The sequence below is a fragment of the Haplochromis burtoni genome, unplaced genomic scaffold (assembly GCF_018398535.1).
Source record: "Haplochromis burtoni strain Fernald_Lab_line unplaced genomic scaffold, NCSU_Asbu1 Contig_248, whole genome shotgun sequence".
Classification (NCBI taxonomy): Eukaryota; Metazoa; Chordata; class Actinopteri; order Cichliformes; family Cichlidae; genus Haplochromis; species Haplochromis burtoni.
The window spans coordinates 255,126-282,827 of NW_024582609.1; the positions used below are offsets into that span (position 1 = coordinate 255,126).

General features: G+C 40.2%; 1 protein-coding gene across 6 annotated transcripts in view; it reads left to right on the forward strand.

The window, feature by feature from the left end:
- The window catches only part of LOC102312245 (suppressor of tumorigenicity 7 protein homolog), a 57,042-nt gene that overhangs the window by 25,390 nt on the left and 3,950 nt on the right, over nucleotides 1–27,702 (forward strand). For 3 of the 6 annotated variants that reach the window (XM_014338760.2, XM_014338763.2, XM_042227179.1), the window contains 13 exons: nucleotides 16,702–16,784; nucleotides 18,412–18,571; nucleotides 20,424–20,478; nucleotides 20,983–21,098; nucleotides 21,224–21,299; nucleotides 23,355–23,509; nucleotides 23,661–23,758; nucleotides 23,947–24,076; nucleotides 24,747–24,819; nucleotides 25,181–25,283; nucleotides 26,084–26,234; nucleotides 26,366–26,458; nucleotides 27,552–27,694. In XM_014338760.2, the coding sequence (XP_014194246.1) occupies nucleotides 16,702–16,784; nucleotides 18,412–18,571; nucleotides 20,424–20,478; nucleotides 20,983–21,098; nucleotides 21,224–21,299; nucleotides 23,355–23,509; nucleotides 23,661–23,758; nucleotides 23,947–24,076; nucleotides 24,747–24,819; nucleotides 25,181–25,283; nucleotides 26,084–26,234; nucleotides 26,366–26,458; nucleotides 27,552–27,694 (1,436 nt within the window). The remainder of the gene's footprint in view (nucleotides 1–16,701; nucleotides 16,785–18,411; nucleotides 18,572–20,423; nucleotides 20,479–20,982; nucleotides 21,099–21,223; nucleotides 21,300–23,354; nucleotides 23,510–23,660; nucleotides 23,759–23,946; nucleotides 24,077–24,746; nucleotides 24,820–25,180; nucleotides 25,284–26,083; nucleotides 26,235–26,365; nucleotides 26,459–27,551; nucleotides 27,695–27,702) is intronic. The other 3 variants (XM_042227180.1, XM_042227181.1, XM_042227182.1) reach the window with 3 other exon arrangements.

Consider the following 27,702-nt stretch of genomic DNA (forward strand, 5'->3'; position numbering starts at 1 on the left):
TAACAGAGGTCAAACGTTTACTATAGGTCTTTACCAGGTTTGCACACACAGTAGCTGGTATTTTGGCCCATTCCTCCATGCAGATCTTCTCGAGAGCAGTGATGTTTTGGGGCTGTCGCCGAGCAACACAGACTTTCAACTCCCGCCACAGATTTTCTATGGGGTTGAGGTCTGGAGACTGGCTAGGCCACTCCAGGACTTTCAAATGCTTCTTACGGAGCCACTCCTTTGTTGCCCGGGCGGTGTGTTTTGGATCATTGTCATGTTGGAAGACCCAGCCTCGTTTCATCTTCAAAGTTCTCACTGATGGAAGGAGGTTTTGGCTCAAAATCTCACGATACATGGCCCCATTCATTCTGTCCTTAACACGGATCAGTCGTCCTGTCCCCTTGGCAGAAAAACAGCCCCATAGCATGATGTTTCCACCCCCATGCTTCACAGTAGGTATGGTGTTCTTGGGATGCAACTCAGTATTCTTCTTCCTCCAAACACGACGAGTTGAGTTTATACCAAAAAGTTCTACTTTGGTTTCATCTGACCACATGACATTCTCCCAATCCTCTGCTGTATCATCCATGTGCTCTCTGGCAAACTTCAGACGGGCCTGGACATGCACTGGCTTCAGCAGCGGAACACGTCTGGCACTGCGGGATTTGATTCCCTGCCGTTGTAGTGTGTTACTGATGGTGACCTTTGTTACTTTGGTCCCAGCTCTCTGCAGGTCATTCACCAGGTCCCCCCGTGTGGTTCTGGGATCTTTGCTCACCGTTCTCATGATCATTTTGACCCCACGGGATGAGATCTTGCGTGGAGCCCCAGATCGAGGGAGATTATCAGTGGTCTTGTATGTCTTCCATTTTCTGATGATTGCTCCCACAGTTGATTTTTTCACACCAAGCTGCTTGCCTATTGTAGATTCACTCTTCCCAGTCTGGTGCAGGTCTACAATACTTTTCCTGGTGTCCTTCGAAAGCTCTTTGGTCTTGGCCATGGCGGAGTTTGGAGTCTGACTGTTTGAGGCTGTGGACAGGTGTCTTTTATACAGATGATGAGTTCAAACAGGTGCCATTCATACAGGTAACGAGTGGGGGACAGAAAAGCTTCTTACAGAAGACGTTACAGGTCTGTGAGAGCCAGAGATTTTCCTTGTTTGAGGTGACCAAATACTTATTTTCCACCCTGATTTACGAATAAATTCTTTACAAATCCTACCATGTGGATTCATGGATTTTTTTTTCACATTCTGTCTCTCACAGTTGAAGTGTACCTCTGGTGCAAATTACTGACCTCTGTCATCATTTTAAGTGGGGGAACTTGCACAATCGGTGGCTGACTAAATACTTTTTTGCCCCACTGTATGTTATAACATTCAACGTCACCTAATCACTAGCCTACGAAAAGAAATGGTGTAGCCTTGCCTGTGCGACTCGCATCAGGAAGTGGCCAGTGCCCGTCACCAGCCTATCAGGACAGCGCGTCATTAAGTCCACGAATATTTAGCTTTGCATTTGCTCTCATTTTGCATTCTGAAGATTTTCCCTCACTATACCCAAATCCTGGAAACCACCCAACTGATTAGTCCAGGAAGCAGCCACTAAACTTTTTAACAATGATCCTCTATTGGTGAGAGAGTTTACCCCCCAAGTAAAATCAAGGGCCAGAAAATTAGCAGAATTTTCTACTCTGAGAGCTGTTTCAAATAACCTGATCAAGACTGATTATTGGACTCTGTGTAGACATTTGAAGAACTAGTACTTTTGTAGGGTGGCTGGTAATAGAACAAAACAAATATATTTGTCAGAGTGAGAGTCTGCTTGGCATCCCGGCAATTGCCAGCGACAGGTACATTACAAAACAGCAAATGTGTTTTGTGTTTCAAATCTCACTACTTCCTCTCTTCATTGGAATGTTTGATTCTAACATTTACCATGAAGCAAAATTAAGACATCCTATACCAACAGAAGGGTACAACAGTGAATAATTGAGCCAGTTGTAATTGATGAACATAATTCATTGGCTTTAAGTAAACATTGTCAACATATAAACATATGTCTCATTCTTAGTATTGTGCTGATAGAACAGAACAATCACAGATTTTTTTGTTGTTTCTTATTTTTCCCTGGCTTTGGAGTGTAATGCAGCACACCCCACATGAGGATAACTGTTCCATGTGTAGTTAAGTCTGTTGCTTTTTAAGGGGCAGCAGTATTTTTCAGCATGCAGCAAAAACACTGAGTAGGATTTTCAAGCCCTGATCAGCATGGTCTATGGCATTTCTTTGGAAGCTTAATGTTAAATTGCCAACAATATCCCTACTAATAAGGATGAGCTCATGGGAATGCAGCTGGCATATGTAGGTATGTTTTCATTGTGGGAGGATTGCTTTGGGCCATACCTTAGTCAAACCAATCCATCAGTGTATGTTCTTTCATCAGTGGTAATTTTGGAATACTTTTTTTTTTTTTTTTAAAGCTGGATATTGCTTTGGCTGTTTGCGTGAGAAGGTCACTTTATCTTTCAGTGCAGGGATGAGCCACCAATGGCCTTTAACCTCAGGAAACTTCAGGTTGTGTATTGTATTTGCTGTTCTATTGTCCGTGCCCAAGAGCAGAATAAGGTGCTTACTGAAGATGGCCATTTGATGAAAGCACTCTGACGGCAACCAGCTGTCTCTGTTGCTGTGGTAACCCCCGTAAGAACGGCAAGACGGCAGAGTGATCAGGTTTCTGTGGTAACTGCTGACTACTGCTATTTTGGTCTTCTGAGCTCATATAGTGGCTGGAAGTCAAGAGAGCTAAAAATGAGGCTTATTGTAGTTAATGGGCTTTCAGTAAGGTCTTATATACCATGAAAGCAACACTAATGTATTTGATTGGATCATGACCTCTGACCCTAAATCCTTACTAAATAGGTGCAAGGCCCAGTGGTAAAACTATTGCCTACAGCCAGCACTACAAAAGAGGGATTATCCAGTACTGCCATAGAGACCCCATACTAAAGACTTAACCCAGGGGTGTCAGAGATTGTATCTCTAAAGGCCACACTGGGAAATTAGAACCAGACATCCAGTTATCTTTTTTATTAAACAAAACCCAAAACAAAATTAAAAAAATTCCCCTCTCGCCCCTGCAGGCGGTGATTATCCTTCAAGCTTGGGTCCTCTACCAGAGGCCTGGGAGCTTGAGGGTCCTGCGCAGTATATCTGCAGACCTGTGCTTTTCTGGACAGAGAACTCTGATGTTGTTCCTGGGATCTGCTGGATCCATTTGCCATTGCCTTGCTCAGGAGTCACTGCATTGAGTGCTCCGATTACCACTAGGATCACTGTTGCCTTCTCTGTTGAGCTTTCGTGTTCCTTCTTCCTGATGTTGCTATCAGTCGGTATAGCTACATATATCACTATGGCCGTCTTCCTCTGCTTGTCCACCACTACTATGTCCAGTTGGTTAGCCATCACCAGTTTGTCCATCTATATGTAGAAGTCCCACAGGATCTTAGCTTGGTCGTTCTCGACCTCCCTAGGGGCCGTCTTCTGTCTCGCCATTTTGACCTCCGGACTTCCAGGTCATATTCAGCACAGATGTCTCCAGTTGACGAATTAGAATATAGAACTGCCATTTGGTACACTTCTATGCTTTGTCAGAAACATATATCTGAGCCACTAAGTTTAAATGACCACAGTCTATTGTTAAACGATTTGACTACGTGGTGCGTGAAATTGTATAAAAAGCCCATTTAATTGCATTAATTTAACCATTCTTTTTTTTTTTTTCCAAGCTGGCCTTCCTCAGTAGTGTTAACCTTGCTGTTTTAATAGCTGCTTTATTTTTTCTCTCTCTGCCTTGTACAAAATGTACATTTGCAGACAAACCAAGGCAAACAAAGAAATAAAGGAAAATCAGTATTATGGAAAATCTCCACAACAGCAAATACTTCTATTAACCCCCCAATGTCAGAACTTCCTATTCCCTGACAGTTATTGTGCTTTTTTTTTTTTTTAAATTTTAAATACACGGAGAACATTCTTGGCTATTTTTACGGTCCTCTCTAAATCCAAGATATTGTTAGATACATCATCTATTGTTATGTTACCAACCTTATCACATTACTAAATATCTGTATATGGATTTAAGGCTGGTTGTGAATGTATTCAACAGACAGGACCAGCTCCCGGGCCATTTGCTGTTGCCATCCTTAACTTCAGCATTGCATAGCCTGTGCCAACAGAAACACAGCTGAATATCCTGAGCTTTAATAATCAGAGACTTGGCAAGAACCAGTAGCGGTGAGGTAATTCTGCATCTCTTTAGTTTATTCTCACCCTGCTCTCTTTTGCATATTGCTGAATTTATTTGAGTACTTAACTATGTTTGTTTTCATGTTTTCTTTAAGCAGGTTTAAATATTTAAACCTGCTTAAAGTGCCTTCATCTCTGGTATGTCAGCAAATTTGATTCTCACCAGAGTCACAAGATAGGTAGTTGCTGGTGCATTTGTGGCTTAAATTACAGTTGGTGGATAATTTAAGAGTATCCTTGATATTAATTTTAAGTGGTGATGTATTTCTTTGTTATAAGTTGTTAAGAGTTGAATTGTTTAAAGCATAAAATATTCTGAACATTGACATACACTATCAGTGTTAGTACTGGCGTTCAAATTCCCATGGTGATCATCCAATTGAAAGCTTCTTATCCCTCCAAATCCCTGCTTGTCTGGATAACGTTCACCTGTAATTACTCCAAGAGAACTCCGAAGGATGCAACTAACCTTAAAAACCAAGCAGGTTCAGTGTAAGCAGAGTCAATTTAATGAGATAAGCTGGTCCCTATGCTGTTGGTGGGTGAGATGACGCATTATAACATGACTGTTTTTGGTGTTCACCCTCCTCCATAATTATTATGTGTGCTTGGCTGCTGATGAAAAGTATTTTTAGGTTACCAGAATGAGCTTGAATGGGAATAAGGCTTGAAGCACAATGGTATGGACAGAATCTCATACCAGTCTGTGTGAAGAGTATTTACCAGTTCACTTAAGGGGCAGGTAAACATGGTGGAGCTTTGCTGTCTGCCACTAAAAGAACAGACTCACAACGTACCCAGGGTATCCTTTAACTTACCTTATCTCTATTTAATTACCTTAACATTGCCAGTCAGGATAAGCGGTCACGAGAAGCTGGTTATCAACTCACTAAATTAACCCAGGGTTTCCAGAGCTAGGTAGGAACACATGTATGAACTTGAGTGAAATCTCATACGTAATTCATAGAGTTTAATAATATGTCAGCCCACCCTGACAGAGTCGAAGCTATAACAGCTTCAACTCTTCTGGAAAGGCTTTCTGTGTGGGAATTTTCAACCATTCTTTGAGAAATGCATTTCTGAGGTGGACACTGATGTTGGAGGCGAAGGCCTGGCTCACAGTGTCCTTAGTCCCAAAGGTGTTCTATCAGTTTGAGGTCAGGACTCTGTGCAGGCCAGTGAAGTTCTTCCACACCAAACTCCCTCATCCATTTCTTTATGGACCTTGCTTTTTGCACTGACGCACAGCCATGTTGAAACAGGAAGGGCCCATTCCCAAACAAACAAAGTTGGGAGCATGAAATCGTCCAAAATGTCTTGCTGAAGCATTAAGAGTTCTTTTCACTAGAAATAAGGGGCTGAGTCCAACTCCTGAAAAACAACCACACACTATAATCCCCTCACCCCCCACCAAACAGATAAGTACCATTCTCATGGCAACCGCCAAACTCAGACACATTTGTTGCATTGCCAGACAGAGAAGCATGATAACATGAGGGCCACGTGAAGTTTGGAGGTCAGTACTGATTGACTCTGTGGACTATGCGCCTCAGCGTCCACTGACCCTGCTCTGTGATTTTATGTAGCCTACCACTTTATGGCTTCGTTGCTGTCATTCCCAAACATTTGGGATTTTGTGGAGCTTTTTTTTTCTTTCTCAGAATTGTGGTAAAATTAGTATTTCCATCCTCTTTATCATCAGGGTAGTATGGCCATAAGCTATACGGCCTTCCAATTCATCCATGTGAGTGTGTGTGAATATTACATGAAAATGCTTAGGTGTGTATATATAAAAGCACTGTATAAATGTGTGTGACTGGGTAAATGAGACTTGTAGTGAAAGCACTTTAAGTGCTCAAAACTGAGTGGAAAGGCGTCGTACAAGTACTAGTCCATTTACTATTAATCAGACTCTCATCACCCTTAGTAGTGTTTGTTGCTCGTGTTTTGTAAAGGAGCAGTGCGTTACTAAATCATTGGCGGTTGCTATCTTTTGTTTTTGGTTTTTCTTTTTTTAATCATTCCTCTCTGTGGATCCTCAAGGAAGCACAGTAATAATTGAATTGGCTCAGCAGCATCTTGTAGAGGAAATTGCTGCATTTGTCATCATCTTGTTCAACCATAAACGTGATATTGCAGCTAATCTTGTCAGCCTTTTAATTTTCCATTGCTTTCCACATCATCACTCTAGTGTTTCAGCAGGCTGAAAAAGAAAGGAAGTGCCTCATGACCCGAATGTTATTGAATCTAATAAATTGATCAAGTGAGAAATTATGCCTCTGACGTGAGCTGATGATAATGTTAAACCGTCCCCTCAACAGCTTTGTGGGGACAAAAATATTTAAACCTGAGTTTTCTCCATTTAAAATGGGTCAGTGGCCATTTTGATAACTGACATGATACTTGGCTGAGGCTAAAAGTAAAAGGGTGTGTGTGTGTGTGTGTGTGTGTGTGTGTGTGTGTGTGTGTGTGTGTGTCAAAGAGGCTGCTGCTTAAATTAATTTGTATTAATTAAAGTGTCCCTGGTTAACAGAAAATAATAATTTCTTTTGTATTAATAACAGATTTGAAGGGACTTCCGTATCTCTAAAAGATTGCTTCATCCATTTTCCTGTAGGGTCATTTGGGGTTGTCATGGTTACCTCTGCAGGAGGAGACTAAGGAGCAAACCTCCCCCACCTCCCTTTATTAAAATCCATGTTATTGATTGGCTGGACTGGCATCTTCAGACTCCCCTTTGTACTTATTTTGCTGGTTTACTAGAGGAAGAGGAGGACAGAACTGGCTCACAGTTGTGTTGCCCTGCTGTCATTCAAAGACGGGCCCCAATCAAGAAAACGTGACCAAACCAGAGCCCTCACTAATAAATGTGCTCTATGAAAGTTGACTAGCTTCTGATTAGATGTGGGTATTGATATGGACTCCCAAAGGCTTTGGTTTTTGTTTCTTTTCTTTTTGAAAGAGCAACAAAACATCAGGTTTAACCAAAAATATATATATATTTTTTTACTTTTTTGAAGTAGCAAATGTTAGTGTGCTGGTGGCTCCAGTGCATATGGAGGGTAAGTTATCTGGTGCTGCTTTATTTGGTGTGCAGCTGACGGGCTATGTGTAGTCAGGAACTGTATGGCAGCCGTGTTTCTGATCTTTTTCTTTGCACACGGCCTTTATATTGTATAGCAGGTGGTCCTGTACATTTCGTATTGATATTCATGAAGTGGACTGTTTGCTCAGCGCGTGGGTGAAGGCCTGCTGATTTTGTGTGTGTGTGTGTGTGTGTGTGTGTTATGTTTTAGTTGTGTATCTGTGTGTGCTTGTGTGTTAGGAATATGCGAGCTGTTGCTGATATCTGTGTTTACAAAGTGGCCTGTTGTGGAGGGCTTAATAAGCCTTGTTTGGTGTTTTTTGCTTTTGTGTGTTTTTTCTTTCTGCCACCTGTGCTTGTTTTTTATGTATTGCTTTTATTCTCTAATGATATTAAAAAGATATTTTAAATGGGGAAGAAGGGTTATTTTGATTGTATCAGCATCTACAAAGCTCCTGCACAAAATCCCAGTTGTTGTAAGATTACAACAGCAATTGCCTTGTCCATCAGTTATTCTCCTTTTTTCCAGTTGCTTTAATGACATGAACGGAACGCAATGTTAATGCCAATGCATTTAAGGCCTCCCCAAAGCAGTTTTGTATGTTGCATTTTATTTTAAATCTTTTTTTTAAATGAAGATAACAAATCTTGTAAAACAATGATCTTCTAGGTGCTTAAAAAGACACTTAAAAAGCAGATTTTCTGCTGGCATCTCTCTGGAAGTTTTTATTGTTTTACTTTCTAGTCTTCGTGTAAATTATGCTTTCTCTGATTTAAAATTATTGGCTTTTTTGATATTATGATTACACACTTGTAAATTAGATGCATATTTTTGGGCTGCTGTGTTTAAGTGGCACCTTAATTGCAGAAGACTCTCAGTTTTTGTCCTGGAACGGGTTCTATATTTATGTTTGGATGTTGAGCATTATACAATACAAATATGGATACAGTCTGTCTTCTGATTAATAGAGACTTAGTTGTTAGATCTTTTTTCCGCACAAGGGAAAAGTACCAGTTTGGCTCTACGTTCTTTGTTTCAACTGTTTCCATAGATACCCAAAATAAATTCCTCGTATGTTTAGATGAGTTACTTTAACTGTCTCTGTCCTCGGTTAACACAGTTCTTAAGTTTGAAGATCATTAATTTTTCAGTGCTGATAATAATCTAACATGTGTGCACAAATGGTAGCTACTGTGAACATTTCTCTTGGCAATAAGTAACAGAGCCTTGTTAGAAATAACACTAAATAAGCTCTGAGCTATTCATATAGCCTGGAATTTTTTTTCTGCATTAAAGGCATGTAGTCAACCCTGCACATTTACACGAAGGTAAAGCCAAAATCTCAAAACCATGGACCCTGTTACACATGCACTTTTGCTGCGGTGAGAGATGTCCATCTTAGTCAAAGGTCAGCAGAGGTAGTCGGACCAAGACAGGCTCTCCTTCCCAATCAGCAAGGGCCTGCAATATGAGCCAGGCTATGAGGCCCTGCCTAATCAGCACTGCCAACTAGCATTTCAAGCATGAACAGCTGAGCTGCAGTGACTTGCAACATACATTGGGATGCAGGCAGCCTCCAAGACCCTCCTAGCTTTGTCTCATGCCACCCGCAAACTGCTTCTTACAAGAAAACACGAGATTAATGCACGTCTTTAAGCACAGCCATCACCCTGTTACAGCAACCTATTCCCAGTGCTGAAAGTTACAGCTCTGTTTTTAGATTAAGTCAACTAAACTATCTGAAAATGTGTCTGTATTGCTTTTTTATTCCCAGTGCTAATCCAATATGCATTTGTGCATCTTCACCCCTTCCAAGCTCTTTAAACGTTTTAAATGTAATCAGCAGTTCAACAACATGAAAGAAGAAACTCGTAGGATACAGTTCAGCTCCATATGCGAGCAGTAAAGCTTGTCCCCAAGAAACTTGCCACTTCTTTATTCATTTACAAAAAGGGGCGTCCATCTAATATTAGCAAGGTGTACCTGATGAAATAGCTGGTGATTTGAGATCCTTTTGACCAGAGTACAAATACAATGCTATTGCATTTACATAGAATTTTTCAGGTATCTGTTCTCTGCTTGTTATACCACAGATAACTTTTTACTTTTACTCCCTACATTTTTACACAATAAGCTGTACTTTCTACTTCTACATGTTAAAAATTATTTTCTACTTACATCTACAAACAGGCTCGTAGGTTCAGTGGAATCATTTATAGCATTTATATTCACTATAAATGGGGTGGGGGGTGGGGGGGTTAAGTACTTCAGTTTTGGTTTAAGTACTTCAGAACCTAAATAGTGCTTTTTTAAGTTAACATTTCAATCAGCTCAACAAAGCTTGTTGTACGCTGTGTTGTGTGAAGGTGCGGAGCTGTATGTTTCAGGGAGAGAAAAGAATTCAAGCTAACTTTAGTCACAAAGACAAACGATGTAAGACGTTAGACAGGACAGGGGAGTGAGAAGCAAGGTTAGATTTAAAGGACTGAACAGTGAAGTTTGTATGATGTATTTTCAATATTGTGAAATGTCCTGTAAACAAAGTAAGCTATACTAACTTTGCGTTACTCAAATGTCAAAACTACTGTGTAGTTTAGTGCTGGATTGCACAGCTTGTCATACTGTGGTGAGTTTGAAGCATTGTCTTGGACTGATGCACAGTGGGTGTGGTCCTCATGGTTATGCTAGACTATGTCAAGTGTAGCAGAAATGAACTTGAATTTAAGCTGATGATGCTCAGACTCATTCACTGAATTCCACCTTTATACCAACTGTATACCGTCTAGTTAAAGACAGTATAAATAGTATAGTGTCAGTGTAGGGGATGGACAGCAGCCAGGACGGCTTACAAAACGTCTTGTTAAATTCAGTTGTGTAAATCCTGTATGTTTTCACTTTTACTTGAGTAAAGTTGCTTCAATACTTCAACTTTTACTGGAGTATTTTGTTGACCAAAGGTTCTTTTTGTCATCAAGCTGAACTAAATTGCGTCTTTGAGAAAAGAGCCAGCATTGTAGAGGAAATAGGAGTTCTTGATTTATGATGCAAAGATAAGAGAAGACAACTTGAGAGCTTTGTACACAAAAATACATTAAAAACATGACAGTTTTATCTTGATATTGTTTTAAAAATTATTGGAAGAAAAGATATTGTTGAAATTAAAATTCCTAGTGCAGTGTATGTTGTATGTCATAAATAAATGCATTACTCAAAGAATCAGAATGGGATTAGAGCTGTCTGTCGACACAGGGGTCAGCCATGCTGTTTTGAAAGTATTTTAAAAGGACAGAATATTGATAAGATTGCATGCGCCGATCTGAATCAATTTCCTTATTGATGTCATGATCAGACTGTGTAGTGTACATTATGATTTTTATAGTTCACTTGGAGCACAGAAAGTAAAGGTGATCTGAGACGTAATACCTCCTACTTCCTGGATCTGGATCAATTAAAAAAATGAAACATTTCATTAACTTAAATAAATGGTAACTTGTTTGGCTACAGACAAACCACTATGGGGAGAACAAAAATATTTGCATGAGATTAAGGTGCTGCAAAAGCTGCACTTTGATGAACATCAGAACATCAGACTTGGAGGCTTATAATGTATTTGACCATTTGGAAGTGGTTCTTTATTATCATCCTTCAAAAAGGATCAGTGATTTTTATTTAAAACGCAAATTAACTGACGTCTTACTTTTTCTTTTCTTGTAACTGATGGACACACTTTGTGTATGTGCGTATATGAGATAGAAGACTGCGTGCATGTCTGAATAGGCGTGTTCACGTGTGTCTCACGTCATGTCTTTTATCATTCAAGTCAGGCCAGCAGTCTGCCGACTGTCCCCCCTCTTCAGTAAAGGTCACATCTTTTGCTGTCTCCAGTGACATTTAGTCCTGAATCTGCCTGATAGAATTTGTCCCTCCAATTCATCTTCTTACTCTCAAACCCGACTCTCTCGCTATTTTCTGGCTAGTATTAACTCTTGGTAGTAATTGTAGCAGCCAACCAGGCTAAAGGAAAGTGCAGTTAGAGCATGAAGTGTCACCGGGTTGGGTCATGGCAATGTAACAAATAAAATTAGTGTGTGGAAGAATTGTCTCCTCACACTGACGTTAGATTGAACCATTAGTTTAAGTATGCAGGATTTTGATGATTAATAAAGTTTGTCAAACATGGTAGGTTCTCAAAGCCATTTTTCATTGTAAATTCAATTCAGTAATATGAATTTGGAATAATGTAGCGCTTACTCACAGCAGGACGTGGAGCGCATGGACTGGTGAACCAAGCATGATTTCAGTCAAGCTTCATGATTGTAGTTAGTTGCAGAGCCATGTAAATGAGAGAACCTTGTTCTGCATATCAAATTAAATAGCTGTTAAAACAGAGGCAATGTGAGTCTGGCTAGCTGAAATCAGTGTCACAATAACTCTTACATTTTCTGAGGAGTAAAAGCTCTTTTCTGTCTCAGCTTTATGTTCTTTGACTTGACTACAGCAGCTTCCTATAACCCTCAGGTCATCCTCTGTCTGAAATAAGTTGTTTCAGCACCTTTCCCTTTAAATGAACTTCTTGTGATTCGCCGCCCCTCACAAACTAAAAGGTTAAACAGCAGGTGGTCGTGGACTCTGACTCTTATCTGCTCCCTTACAGAGTGCACACTTAGGATTACTTGTAAATGCACTGATCTCATCATTTTAGACTTTGGTAAATCAAAATATACTAGCATTTACATAATGCTTTTCTAGGCCACTTAAAGCCCTTTAGACGATATGAACTATATATGTTTTTACTGTTTATGAAAAGTTGGGGAGTTTTTGTACAAACTAAAAATAGATCTACCCTTTAGTTACCGGTAACAAAAACCATTTCACGTTTCTGACAGCCAATAAATCCAAATCCAGAATGATGTAAAACAGGGATAAATAAATGTTGTATTCTGATGTCAAGCTTTAATTGTTTTGGGAGTTTGAATGTGTGACATTTGGATTATGAATATACTAACACTGTATATTAGTTATGGCTAGATTTATTGGCTGGATGAAGAGTGCTTTTCCAGCCAGACAGCAGTGGTTGAGAGACCAGACACTGCAGACTTACAGCAGCTGCTAAGCCTGTTTTTCCATAGACCTAACTGAAAGAGCTTCTCTGCTGGGATGAGAGCCTCCACTTCACTGCAATGAATAGCTGTCCAGCTGCACTTAATTTATGCACGTGTGTGTTTCTGAGTGCAAATGAGGCTGGGTTTCTGAATCTTTTGTCCGCCTTTCTTATCCTCCGTGTGATTCACAGGAAATTAACATGACAACCCAACCAAAATACAGTACCTTGCCAGTATGGCATTGTTTACGTCAGCTAATAAGATCTCTAAACTTTACACCAAATGCACGAGGGAGATGTCCTGCTTTGTCGCCAGAAAACAGGATGGTATTGGAAAATTTGCCATTCAGTGTTTAATTACAGCCTTGACTTCTATCAACTATTTACAGATAATCAACATGGTGATCAATCTTTAAATAATTTTTGTTTTGTAATAAGTCCCCGGGTTTTGCCATTTCCCTTTAGTTTTAGCTAAAGTCCACGATCACTCCCTGCCAGGCTGCGGCAGGGAGTGATTTATCATTTATCATTATGCAAGTTTGTGGAAATAAATAATTAAATGACAATCTTTTCTTAAGTTGTGCACAATTTTTCCAAATTCTATGAGTATCCATGATCGCAGAATCAAACAGAATAATTGAGATATGATTTTTTTTTTTTTTAAATTCTTCTGTTATGTTGTTTAATCATCAACTTCAGTATGCAGAGTGGCTGTACAAAGAGCAAGTCAGCAGCTGATTGTGTGGAAAGACTTTACCTACAATCCTCAGCCACTCCGTAGTGAATCATTATTTTATGTCTGAAATGTTGGCTTGAGGCTAGTGCTGTTTCCTTTTCTTGGATTTAATTTTTAACCAAAAAAACCTTTTTCACACATAGCCGAGGCCTCTGGCTTTTTTGCTCCTTAATTAAAGGTGCTAGATTTTTAATTAAGGGGTGTTAACTCGCTACCATTTTGTGAGCATCACCCAGTTAGCACTTATTTCCTTAAATAGTTCAATATTTTTTTTCCATTGAGTTCATTTTTGCAATGATCCAGCTCAAATTTGCCTTTTTATTTTCCTCTGCGCTGTCATATATAAACCATTACAATGGTGGAAGCTCATATTAAACATGGCCAGAAATAATGAGTTCAGTACAAGTATTCTCCAAGATCCAGGAGCCCAAGCTTCAGTCTGCAGTAATTGCTCAGTTTCTGACAGTCTGTGTAGAAACTTGATATGATCATCTGAAGTATGGAGGTCCTCCTACCTCGTGTTTGTCTTTTGTTTGTGAGGGGCAGCATATAAAAAGGAAGCTGCCTTAAATTCAAGGTAGCTTATTAAGGGATTGGAGCTAAAAGGGTTGTTTTAGCCTGTGGATGACCTGAAGAGCTAAACGAAGGCCCAGTGAAAATAATTAAGGATTATGAGTGAGTAGAAATGTCACAGTTCACAATACCAGCTGTCGCTTTTGTACTGTAACACCGTTCTCAGAACAAAATTGCAAACAGAAGGCAGAGGACTCTTAGGGTTTTTCGTTGACCAATCCTAACCCTTTAAAATTTAAAATTCAGCTTGCTTTTCCCTTTAGGTTCTATATTTGGTTCCATTTTTGCGGTTACACTCGACAGCACCTGCAAACTAACAAGCTAACACAGAACACACCAGAAAGAAAAGTTTATACTGAAGGTAGATGGTTTCAGTGGAGTTGTGAGACCTCCCATTTGCCCATGAGACAACATCTATTTTCAAAGAACAAAATTTGTGTTGTCATTTTGAAGTTTCAATTCAAACACCAGTAAAAGCAAAGTTTCAGACAGAGCGCAGAGGCATCAAGAGTGGCTCAGCTGAAATCTGCAGCACAAAACACACTGTTTCTTTGAGCCCAATCCTAAAATGGTACAGCTGTAATGGTTAGTTTAGTTTTTATGTGCAGTCAGTTTGATGGTGGAAAGCTGTGCTGTAAGATACAGGCGAAACACATGATTAAATATTGCTTTCTAATGTTTCTCTTCTTCAATTTTTTCTTTTTAAATCGAGCCTTCTTATCCCATTGAGCTGTCATTTCATGAGAGAAGAGGCTAGAAAAGATTTGTAGATGTAAGAGTAAGAACAAAATTTAGTTGGTTTTTGTTAGTTCGTTTTTAACTATAGTTTTTAACTATAGTTAAAAACAAACTAATATTACTGGAGGCTATCAGGATTCATGCAGTGTGGCCATCGTCTTGTTAAACCGTAATCAGGGTGTGTTGTTTTGCTCGATGGCTGCTAACACTTGTTTGTGGACTGACTGAGGGATTTATGTGAACGAAACTGTGTCTGAAAATTAGTGCTACACACAGTGAATCTGAAATGACTTACTGTATACAGTGCACCCCAAATATACAGACATGGACAAAGCTGTTGATACCCTTCCACAAATCAGACCACAGTGATCTCCAGTACAATGATCTCTGTATTTCACAATGACTCGTCTGCATTTGCTCACACGGCTCACTCTTCCTGAGTAACTGTCAAGTGCTCTTTTGAGGGACAGTGTCTCCACACTGCAATTCTCAGATCCCGGCTCGTGGAGGGCCATTTAAGAATAGTCCAGTGTTTATTTCTCAGCCTTTCTTGGGTGCTGTTAGCTTTTTTGGTTTTGGACCATTATCCCATTGCAGTATTTTTCACCTTGGTAGCCTTGGCCGTTCATTGTGCCCTGCACAGGTTCACTGTGCCAGATGCCCCAGCCCTTTCAACAGTGAGGTGTTATTTTCTTTTAAAGCATCATTTTTCCACCTGTAAACATAGAACTGATCTGAGTGGCCAAAAAGCTCCAGTTTTGTGTCATCAGTCCAAAGGACTTTGGGGCTTGTCAACATGCATTTTGCTCTTGTGTCTTTTCTGTCAGTAGTGGAGACCAAGTGTAGTTTAAAATGTGATGGATGGTGTGATCAGAAATGACGTATGTTGACCTTGGAGTTCAGCTTGAATGGTTTTGGATGGTTTCTTTCCATTTCCACATCATAGGAGGTTGACTGCAGTCCCATGAACCTTATATTTGTAAGAATAACATAATAGCCTTTACCATTTTAATGTAGATGCTTCTTTCTGAGCTCTGCAGACAGCTCTCCGTTGCTTTCTCGAGTCAGTGTTCTGGTCAAACATTTAAAAGAATCAGAGAAGATCATCAGGCATTTGAAGTTGCACAGAGGTCACGCTGCTGATCTTTTCGGTAAGGTAGTTGAAGATTCCTTCCAAATCTGCTGCTAGTAGAAAACTATGGTGCATGCGGTTCTAGCCATTCCCCTTTCCCATATTTAATCACAGTAATTGGAGTATCCACAGATGCTTCAACTGCAAATTTTAGTAAAATATTTCAGGTTGTTTCAGGCCATCGCTGTGTGAAGGGCTCTGTGTGATAGTGGAATAAGAGCAAACACTGATTGATTTTATTTATTTTTTGCTTTTAAATGTAGCGATTCAGAGTAGAGGCATTTCCCAGGCACTAAAAATAAATATTGGATAAATGAAGGCTTCTGTATGCACCTCTGACAGTTTCTTTATAGTAAATGGAGGAATGTCATTTGATTTGTAAAGGCTTAGCTTTGTAAACTGTACAGCATTTTTAATCTGTAAAAAATTTATAACTATTCACTTTGAAATAAATCCACTTGGACTGCTTCCAGCAGTGCACTCTCGCTAGAATCTCAACCTATAATCAGCTCTGTCAGTGTGACTAAAATGTAGGCTTTAAGAATCTATAGCCAGAGTTTATGACCACACTGAGAAAATCGATCTCTGTTTCTACTATATTAACCTTGTTAACAGTTATTTAGACATCATCCAGGGTTCCATTTTTGTGCTATAAATAACATTTCCGTGGCAAAGCTTTGCAAAATGCTTCAAAATATGGTATTTCTGTTAAGGCTGTCAGTTGAGCTCAGTTTTGTTTCCGTTTCCCTGAAGTTAAACTCTACCTGGGTTTCATAGTGTTGTGTAATTTCAAGTGTGAGCAGCAGGGTTCTCTGGGAAATGCCAAACACCGCATGTGGATGACATGTGCTGGAACCATAAATGTCTGAGTCTTTTTAATGTCTGTCTTTACCGTCTTTATTCTTCTTCTCTATAGACATGACCTATTTTTTATGAATATTCAACATTTCAAAGATATGTTTTCAAAAGTACCTCCCCTGTGATGTAGAGGAGGCCTTTTTTTAATCTGTCTTTATTCTTTCTGTGTCTTCCTTGTAGTAAGCATGTTTCTCAACACCCTGACGCCCAAGTTCTACGTGGCCCTGACAGGTACTTCCTCCCTCATATCAGGACTCATATTGGTAAGATGTGCTTCATTCTTTATATTTGTTGATTGTTGAAGCTGATACTGGTTTAAATTTATTATAAATAAAGCAGTAATTTTTATTTGCAAAGTGTGAATGTTTAAGTTGGCTGCCCTGTTTATACTTAAGCATACAAATATCAAATATAAATGGTGTTGAAACCTCCGGCTGTTAAATGGATCTTTTTTTTTTTTTAAGCAAAAATCACATCCTTGATGAATCTAACTTAATCACTGTGTGCTTTTACTTGACATTCTCTTCCATGTTAAAAGGAGAAAATTAATTTTCAGAGGTGGCCCCCTGGTGATTTTGAGCCTGGGATATAATTTGTTAGGGCTTTAATCACACATTCACAGGTCATATAAAGCTGAAATGAAAGGATATCAAACCTCATTTGGTCCTCCATGAGATTATCTCCCTGCACTATCAGTGTTTATTCTGCTGCCTGGTGCATCAGAATGCAACACACTGAATGTTTTTGTGCTTTTTAAATTACCGAGAACACGTGCTGGGTTGTTTTGTTTGGGATGTGGAAAAAGATAAGAATAGAACTCTCTATTGCTGTGCATTAAACAAAAGACGCTCCAAGTATTTCATTTCTTTTTCAGGTTCTTCACAGAGACGGCAAACTGTGTAACAGTGGTTGGTGCGCAGTTTAAAATAGCCCCTCTCTTAATTAACTCACTCTCTCTTCCCCTGCGGGCGATTGGCCAGTGTGCGTAGGCTGCTTGGAAATGGTGTTGAGCTCTGCACATGCTCTGTGAAATTATTTAGAAATGTGGACGCCAGTTGGTTTCATCGAAGCAATAGTGTTTGTTTCTCTGTAAGTGGGAGAGATGTTCCAATTAGCTCGTTTTCCAAGATTCCTGTAGGAGCCCCATCAAAATTTGTCATTTCCTCCTTCAAGCAGAGGCTCCACAGTACATCAGCTTTAGCAGTCGGCAGTCTGTACAACTCGTAAAATAATCACGTTTAGATATTAAAAGTCCTTCTAGAAGCAAATCTCACCATATGGAAATGCCTTCAGGCACTTGTTTGAGTTATTTTGAATGATCTAAACTGAGTTGGTCGTTAGTCACTGGAACACAACTGTGTGTACAGAATCACTACTCAAGTTAAATTTAAATTTTCCAATCGATGTTATTTTTTTTAAATTTATTTTATTATTGAGTTCCATGTTTTGTCTGCTAAATTCCATCCAATCAAAGAGCAGGTTTCACTGATTGGATCCTCTCCTTTAGCCTAAGGTGGTAATTGGTGAAGTATACCCGGGGCCTCTGTGGCACAAGCTTGACTCCCATTGATACAGTGTTAATCAGCCCACACTCAGATTACTGTAATAAAGATGTGTTAAAACAGATGGAGAATAGCGACTATTTAAGCTAGCTGCTGGAGGTCTCAGCTTTACTAGCTAGTAATTGTCTTTACTTTGTTCTGATTAAAAATTGTGTGGCTGGCATTGAAAGTAGATTTACTCCCATTTTAAGCAGGTTAAAGAGAGAATTATTTTAAGTGGTGCTAATTTAAGAAGAATATGCACAAAAAATGTGAACACTTGAATGTATCATCTTCATTGAATGAGCAGTTAAGTGAATGAGTTTCTTTCTGTCTTTCTTTCTTTCAGATCTTCGAGTGGTGGTATTTCAGAAAATATGGGACCTCCTTCATAGAGCAGGTGTCTGTGAGCCACCTGCGCCCCCTGCTGGGAGGAGTGGACAGCAGCTCTCCCAGTAACTCAAACGCCAGTAATGGGGAGGCTGACTCCAGTCGGCAAAGTGTGTCTGGTAAGAGCTCTGATCTGCTTATAGAAAAAGATTGCAAAAAGGTGACTCGGTCTCCCACCGAAAGAGCGGGGTGGAGGAGAGGGATGCCTGGATGCATCTGCTTAGACTGCTGCTCCACTAACCTGGAAAAACAGCAGAAAATGGATTTGTTTGTAGATGCATTAAGATCTGGAAAAATACAATTCTTTAAATAAATGTACTGTTAGAACTGTAAGCAGTACAAGGCAGTCTAAGAAATTAAAGCTTGTCAAGAAGCATCTTCCACAGCCAGAGTGAGCTGTGTGAGCATCTTGACTTCTCCATTAGTGATGCTTTGATCTTGGTTAATCCGTTGAATGTATATTTGCTCGTCTGTGAAGTCTTTCATTTCAAAAGAGGAAAATGTCTCTGCTGAATAATTCCCTTGGTTCCTTTGCCAGTGATAAGGGAAAACGTTTATGCTACATAAGCATATACATAATGCAGCATGAGTCCCAGCCTGCTTTAGTCCAGACAGCCTCTGTCTATTAAAGAATCAGAACCAAATACGAGTTGCAGTGACAGTTTGGTTAAATGAGCTCACCCAGTCAGTTTAACGGCGTGTTTTCGAGCGTTCGGTCATTGAACTCTTTGTGGAGACGTGATGCAGCCGCTTTTGTTTTCAGCCAAACAACTTTGAGTGAAATAGGATTATGTGTGCTCAAGTGTACTAATCCTCCGTTTGCTGGCTAATAATCTGCTCTGTGAAAATCGCTCAGCTCAATTCAGAGATGGATGTCGCAGCTTAATATTTGTCTTTGTCACAGATGGGTTTTCAGTGAAGACCCGTGATTGATTAGTCATGGTTCTGGAATTGAATGTGGCAAAGCGTGAATTTTGTGCGCGTAGTATTGATTTATTTCTAATTTGACTTTGAAATTCGGTTTTATTGTCAGTGAGAGGCTTTTGTTTGTTTAGGCAGGACAGTTTGTTATTCAGTTAGTACAAAAATCAGTGAATAAACACATAAGAAATAATTTTCTCTGTTTAAGTCGTTAGTAATAGAATATGAGTTTTGCGATGTGTGTTGGGTTTTCATGGATATTTTATGCATCTTCTTTAAAAAAGGCAATCAAATAATTTAAGTGAGCTCCTTATTCTGATTTCCAGCTTAATTTTTTTTATTCTTAAACTCTACAAGAGCAGCTTTGCATAACTCAAACTTCAAAATAATCTGTATTTATCTTCTGCTGGGCCTTGGTGCAGGTCATCCACTATGTGAAAGAAGACATTTTCTCTTTACTTTTTAAGCGTTTGTGCTTGAGATGACCATGTTAGTGATATCTCCTCTCATATCTTGACATCATAAAGATCCAAAAGTAGGCAGAAGCAGTCAGTCTGCAGTCTGAGCTTTAGGCTTCCAGGGATTACTGCACATTTGAAACTTTTGCTCTCAAAACTGAATCCTGAGTGACACAGTGAGGGGACGTCTCAGCTCACGCAGAGCTCTTTTAGTTGGTTGAGCAGCACTTGTCATGTTGATGTTTGATATCAGCGCACTGTAAGCCACACATCTTATTGGTGCATACATATTATAAAAACCCATATAGTTAAGCCCTGTACCAACATCGATGTGTTCAGTGCCATCAGCTCAAACACAGGCTTGCCAGCAGTGTAGGTTTGTGCAGGAACCTGTTTGGTCACTGAGGAGTTGGAAGGCCTTTCCTCTGTCAGCCATGCTCTCACATAGATCCACGTGCCAGTCATGGAGCTGCAGGGTAGAGATGGCAGAATGCGCAGGCGAACCCTTTGAAGTGTGCCGAGTAAGCTCAGTGCCAACTTTGCCCTTGACGCTCATCACTACAGTTGTGCTCTTTGTGTCTCCCTTCTGCAGAATGTAAAGTATGGAGAAATCCACTGAATTTATTCCGCGGAGCCGAATATAACCGGTGAGTGACAACAGCAAAGCAACCTGCATCTGAAGTCCAGCTCACTTGGAGTCAGTTTTCCTCTGACTTTTCCATCGTTCTTTCTCATCTGTGTCTTCTCTTGTTTGCTTTTCCAGTCTTTCAGGTCTTTCTCGTGTCAACTTTCCTGCCTCTTGAGTGTCATCAGATTTGTTTTGGTCTTTATTTTCTCTCTTGTGCCTTTGTGTGATTTTATTTTTATGTCTTTCCCCCTACTGATTTGTCTGTCTTTATTATGTGCCATTCTTCTTTTGTTATCTTTTTGATGTCTTTGCCTGTGTTCCTTCTGTTGAGTCATCCCCCACTTTTTGATTCCTCATGTTGTAATTATCCAGTTTTTCTCTTCAGCTGTAAACCCGCCAATCAGAATTGTTTTCTGTTTGAGCTTTAGCAGAGACGCGTCATTCATTTTCTGTGTTTTGTCAAAAATGTGCCAGTCAGTAGCTTATTATTAAAGCGTGTCGTTCTGTCTGTGCTGGTGTCCAGGTATACTTGGGTAACAGGTCGAGAGCCGCTGACATATTATGACATGAACCTGTCAGCACAAGATCATCAAACCTTCTTCACCTGTGACTCAGACCATCTCCGGCCTGCTGATGCCAGTAAGCAAACACACATTCATACATATGCTGTGTTTATAACCATGTGATTTGATTTAAGTGCGGAGGGCGTAATGTGACCCCTTTGACATATTAATATGTTAATATGTTTCTCTGTGTGGTGGCAGTCATGCAGAAGGCGTGGAGAGAAAGGAACCCACAGGCTCGCATCTCTGCAGCACATGAAGCTCTGGAGCTTGAAGAGTGAGTTTAAAATTATGTCATGGGTTGAAGGTATTAATAAAAGCAAATTCTAATAATCCTAAAGAGAGTCTAGCTACTCTGCAGCCCTCTTGGTAGATATTAAGGCAGTTTTCTGAGATCCATGTCTGAATGAATTTGGAGAGAGCCATGGTCTGTATATCAGTAGTCATTAAAAAAGAACAAAACAAGAATGGCACACAGTATAGACTGATAAAGGCAAACCACTAGAAATAAAATGAAATCATACAAGACAGAAGAGGGAAAATAAAGACTAAAACAAAACGAATGTGTAGAATTACTCGTAAAATCTAATAAGTCGCTCAAAAAGGGTTTTTTTTTCTCCACAAGTTGTATTTCTACTGTGGATGCACACAGTTTAAGAACATTACATTTTTTTAACAACTCAGTATTGATTCCAGAAATTATAAGTATGTTAATCTCATCCACACAGAGCACTGAAAACAGGATACGGTCTAGCAAAGAAAGCGGCAACCTACATTTTACCACAATCAGCATCATGAAACTGAATCTCTCATTAACCTTGACTTTACAACTGCAACAACAGGATTGGCTCAACAGCCCGATCTCCCCTGATTTGACTGTTGGTCCGCTCTCTTTCGATTTAGTTTATGATCCTTCTGGAAATTCATTTTATGTCCGTGGACAGTGTTAAATAAATACAACCACAACAAAGAAGAAATCAGTTAGAGACATTACATACATTTAACAACAATGCAGCAGGGGAAGGGTATCTTTAGCACTGCAGTGCTCTGCTGCTCTGTTGGAAATGTAAAATTCAGTTTCATTCCTTCAGAAGGCTTTTTGATATTTTACCTATATTTGTCAGAGCTAGAAATTTAGTCAAAAGAATTTTCCAAATTAAATCTCTTATCATCAAATTGAGTTTGGTCAATTTGACCAGCTGTATTTAACTGGTGCTTTTCTGATGGTTGTTCCAAACATATGTTGTGCACATACCAGATGAAATCAAAGGAACCTTTATATAAAAAATAATAACAAATGAGCAGACCATAAGTACTACATCTGATTTGAGTTTGGCCAGTCTTCTCTTCAGCAGTGTGTCTTGGGGCACCACTGTGATGCTTCCAGCGCGGCTGCTATTTATACATCTCTCCCTGGAAGTTTCACTGTGACCACTTTCAGTCAAGCATCTGTGTTGGATTCTGGATCACCGCCCAGAATTGTGACCCTTTAATTTGAATTTCAGTTTGGGGAAGAGGATGAAGTTGCAGGGAGGAAGTAGAAGGATTATGAGTAGCAATAGTGTTGGTGTGCACACAATGGCCTGCGAGCTCAAACCATGAAATGTCGGTAAAAATACATTTAAATTTTTTATTTTTCTAACTTGTAATCACTGATAATGGCTTTATGCTGACTCCAGTTAGGAAGCTGAAAATCAAAACTGAGAGCTGATCGTATCTTTTAATATTTAGTATTTACATAATCCCATCTAGATGCCGTACAACCAAATATGCTTTTGCAAAACTAATACTATGAACTTCTACCAAAAAAGTAGCTCACAAACATGAATCAGACCCCAAGTCCCAAAAACTACTGTTGCTTTTAGGTCCACACACATCAGTTTGTAATAAATTGGAAAACTGTAAACTGCAGGTTTTGTTGGTGTCAAGGGCGGATCTGAAGCTTCTCATCACAGACTGGCCTTCCGGGTGCTTCCATCATTCAGAGGAAGGCAGCTTTAGTTCTTTTCATGAAATTCAGGTTTATTTTTAGGAGCATTTGTGACAACCAAGACAGTGCAGAGGAACTGTGTCAGCACTACATGTTGCTCCCAGCTTGTATCAAGGCCGTGACTGCAGGTTGACTCAGAGGAAAACTTCTTTGATCAGTGATCTGTCAGACGCTGCTGACAAGCACACAAGGCTCAGGAGCATTTTTATGTCTCAAAGAAGCTGCACTTTGTCGGCAAACGAGGAACCCCGCTGAGAGGCGGTAAATGAATTAATGAGTGTATAAGAGGCTATGCAGCAGGTTAGTTATTACTCCCTGACTTCTTCTCATCCCCATCTACAGCTGTGCAACAGCGTACATCTTGCTGGCAGAGGAGGAGGCCACCACCATCATGGAGGCTGAGCGGTTATTTAAACAGGCGCTAAAAGCTGGAGAGGGCTGCTACCGCCGCAGCCAACAGCTCCAACATCATGGTACACAATATGAAGCCCAGCACAGTGAGTGTAATCCATGCTTTAACACTTTTCCTAAGCCAGTAATAATCAAGCGACAGTATGAATGGTAGTCCTGGTCCATCTCAGCCTCTGTTGCATTTTAATAAAAAGGACGGTGAGCGTGATCTGATTGAGCTAAGTTCTGTTTTTGCAGGAAGAGACACCAATGTGTTGGTGTATATAAAGAGGAGGCTGGCCATGTGCTCCAGAAAGCTCGGCCGAACAAGAGAAGCAGTTAAAATGATGAGAGATGTAAGTACACAACCTGCCAGAAGAAAACCCACACAAACCGAAACACACACAGTGTTGTGCATTCATTTCTGAATGGGTTCAGTATAAACAGTCACAGAGTATTTTGAGGTAATACAGTGATGACCCAAAGCTCATGTCTGCTGATTGTGCATGTGTCTCCCCCTGTCTGGTATTACATGTAACAACAGTTGTGTGTTTTCCAGTTAATGAAGGAGTTCCCTCTCCTCAGTATGTTCAACATCCACGAAAACCTGCTGGAGTCGCTACTAGAGCTCCAGAACTACGCCGACGTCCAGGCCGTTCTGGCCAAGTATGACGGTGAGCGACACTCAGCCACCTGTGAGCAGCTCAGTAACTGTACTAACAAAGCTGTATTTAGTTACTTGAAGGTAGCCGAGTACAGACGCCACATTCCCTGTCGAGTGTTTGTTGTTCCTCAAGCAGCCCGAGTTATTTTAACAACTAAAATGCCAGAGCGGGGCCATTTCTGACCACATATCTTATACAGCAGGACCGAATCCATACAGGCGAAAATGTAATTATTATTTGCAAGTAAAAATTGCATCTGTTAAGATGTATTCTGTAAAGCAGGTGTTACACCATCTACAGGCATTTGGCCAGGTGTTGTTTATAAGATCATTTTTCTGCCTTCGTTAGAGCACAGACGCACACAGGAAGTATGCATGGGGTTATCTGAGGATGCCCAGCATGTTCTGAAACTACTTTTTTACTCCTGTCTATAGATATTTATATGACACAACTGGAAAAAGAGAGCAAATCACACTTAGAGAAAGTCTAAGATATGATAACAAAACACACGTGAAACCCAAACTCATTAAGTTCATTCACAACCCCCTGTGGGCATCTGCAGTATTCTTAAATACAGCCCTCCCCTCGAACTGTTACCTGTAATTCCAAACTTTTACCACATTCATTAAACTCCACCCTGTCCTTTCTGTCTCTGTCTGTCTTTTTGTCTCCTCCACAGATATTAGCTTACCTAAATCTGCAACAATATGCTACACAGCAGCCTTGCTCAAAGCCAGGGCGGTATCGGACAAGTGAGTATTGCTTTTCATCACATACAGTTCTTCAGGGATCTGACATTCCTATACTGCTATTTAGTTTAAGATAGGGTTGAAAATGGCTCCAGGGAGGTGCTCAGTATCAATGAGAGAATAGCGATGATGTAGAAAGAGTGAGACACCCCAAGGTTTGAGCGCTGTTACTGTGAGAAGTGAGTTTTCTGTCTGATTGTTCAGGGTGTGGCATGTATAATAAATGCTGCAGCTGCTTAAATTTAGTTTGTTTTTAACACTTCGTAAAATGTTGGTTCTTGCTTGTTACTATATCTATTCATGAGAGGTATGGATCAAAGTAACCTCATGATGTAGAATCACGACCGTCTGCGTGCACGTGCAGGTTCTCTCCAGAGGCCGCATCCAGGAGAGGGCTGAGCACAGCAGAGATGAACGCAGTAGAAGCCATCCACAGAGCGGTCGAGTTCAATCCTCATGTCCCCAAAGTGAGTTGAGATTACCATACACACACTTGCACGCAGATTGTTTGTGTTAAACAGAGATGTGTCGATAAGAAAGATGTAAATATGCCAGCTCATAGTAGAACTGCTCATTTACATGTGTAGCCCCTGTGTGAGTCACACAAAACAACATTCAGCATAAAAAACGAAAGAACATTCACATAAAAACACACAAGAACCAAATTCAAGCAATACATAATGAGAAGTTAAGCTTGGTGGGATGAATCTTAAAGTGGGATATGTTGAGCATATCTTCTCTTCCAGGATTGACTTCCTTTACTGACAGTTTGTCCAAATGTAGTTCACCTATGAGGCACTTCTGGTGGGTGCTGTGATCTCTTTGCTACTGCCAGAGCTTTAATTTATACATTCACTTAAAAGACGTCGACCAAGTCCATGTAAAACGTTGTTCCTTGTGTTATGTTATAACTGGGGAAAAAAATAAATAAATGTGCATGTAAAGTGATCCCAGGTCATAAATGAGGATCCAGTGCTGTAAACACACAGCAAACACAAGCTAGTAGCAACCCCCGTCTCAGAATGATGTTGGAGCAGGAAGTATGCTGGCCCCAGTCAAACAGCTTGGTGTTCACACTTGGTGCATTGAATTGTAATAATGTAACTCTGTGTCATACTTTGTTGTGGGCTGAATGTGAGTATTGAACTTTATTCATGGATATGCTGAGATACTTTTAATTCATTTTCTTTCTCATTCAGATGTCTTCTTTGTTCTCTCTCCTTGTCTTCCTTTGTTCCTCTCTCCTCCTGCTCCTTGTTCCCATCAGTACCTGCTTGAGATGAAGAGTCTGATTCTTCCTCCAGAACACATTCTGAAAAGAGGCGACAGCGAGGCCATTGCCTACGCCTTCTTCCACCTACAGCACTGGAAAAGGGTGGAGGGGGCACTCAACCTTCTGCACTGCACCTGGGAGGGCAGTAAGTACATGCTAACACACAAATACTGTAAACTGGCAGTATTAAAATTTTAGTGGTGATTATTTCTGAACACGAATGATTCTGGAGCTCGTTGTTAATTATTAATTGTTTGTGTTTTTGTGTGTTTGTAGCTTTCAGAATGATCCCATATCCTCTGGAGAAGGGTCACCTGTTCTATCCTTACCCCATCTGTACAGAGACGGCAGACAGAGAGCTGCTACCCAGTAAGAGACGCTCTGACATGCACGCGCACACTGTGTAATGCAGTCAGGGCAAAAAATGTTATATTATATATATTTTTTAGGGAACTTGTTGTAAATTTCTGTGTTTAAATCCCTTTAATTAATTTTGGGAGTTTGTAAACTTGGAAGAAAAAAAATGCTTCATGTCAAACATCTGTGCTGAAAAAGCTGTTTTGTTTTTTTTAAATTACACTTTAATTTGAGAATTTGGCTCACAGAGTGTGTGTTTTTTTTTTTTTGTTTGTGTGTGTGTGTGTGTGTGTGTGTGTGTGTGGGAGGTTGATTGTGAGTGTTGTCTTGATGTCTGCCCAGAAGCTTGTCTGTCTTCACTCACAAACCCTTCATTGATTGAGCTGGCCTACAGCCACGAGAAGCAGCACAGTGGTCTGTGTGTGTCTCTGAAAAGACATGCATGTTTATTTCAGCTAATTAAAATTGAACATAAATAAGAAATTAAATTGTGAATCAATGTGCCAAACATGACAGCATGCTATGTGTTAGACTTTGTGAGATGTTTGACCTTGTTAAACTTCCTCAACAGAAAAGGTTTGCCTTCGTTGTTTTTCTTTAGAATACCTGCCCTCAAATTTGCCATCTTGTTGATAGTTACCCAGTAAAAGCTAGAAAGATGACCTTTGCTTTTAGAAAAAATGATTTGGTTGAGAACATCATGGAGAGTTGTGATACCGATTGTAATGTGATGGGAGGACTGTAAGTCTGACTGGTACATGCCCATGCTGTCTGCTCCTTTTAAGGGTTCGTAACCACATGTGCACATTTCATTTTTAGTGTCAGGGCTGCCACGTCTTGGATAAAGTTGAAGCGTAGGACACTTAATGAGCTCCTTTGAAACTTAAAATAAGCAGCGTTTGGTAGCTTAGTCATGAAGCATCTAGTGCTGAGAACTGACGCGATCCTCGAAGATGCTGGTGGATGTCTACCACAACAGAGTGTTACAGTTGATTTTGAAAATAAACAAATCAGCCCCCAGTGAAGGTTGTGTTGAGGAGTAAGAGGTGTAAATGTCGTACTCTGAACTAATATTGTGTTTCTGTGTGTCCGTCCTGCGTGGAAGCAGTGTTTCACGAGGTGTCGGTCTACCCGAAGAAGGAGCTGCCCTTCTTCATCCTCTTCACAGCTGGTCTCTGCTCCTTCACTGCCATGCTGGCTCTGCTCACACACCAGTTCCCTGAACTTATGGGAGTGTTTGCTAAAGCTGTAAGTGT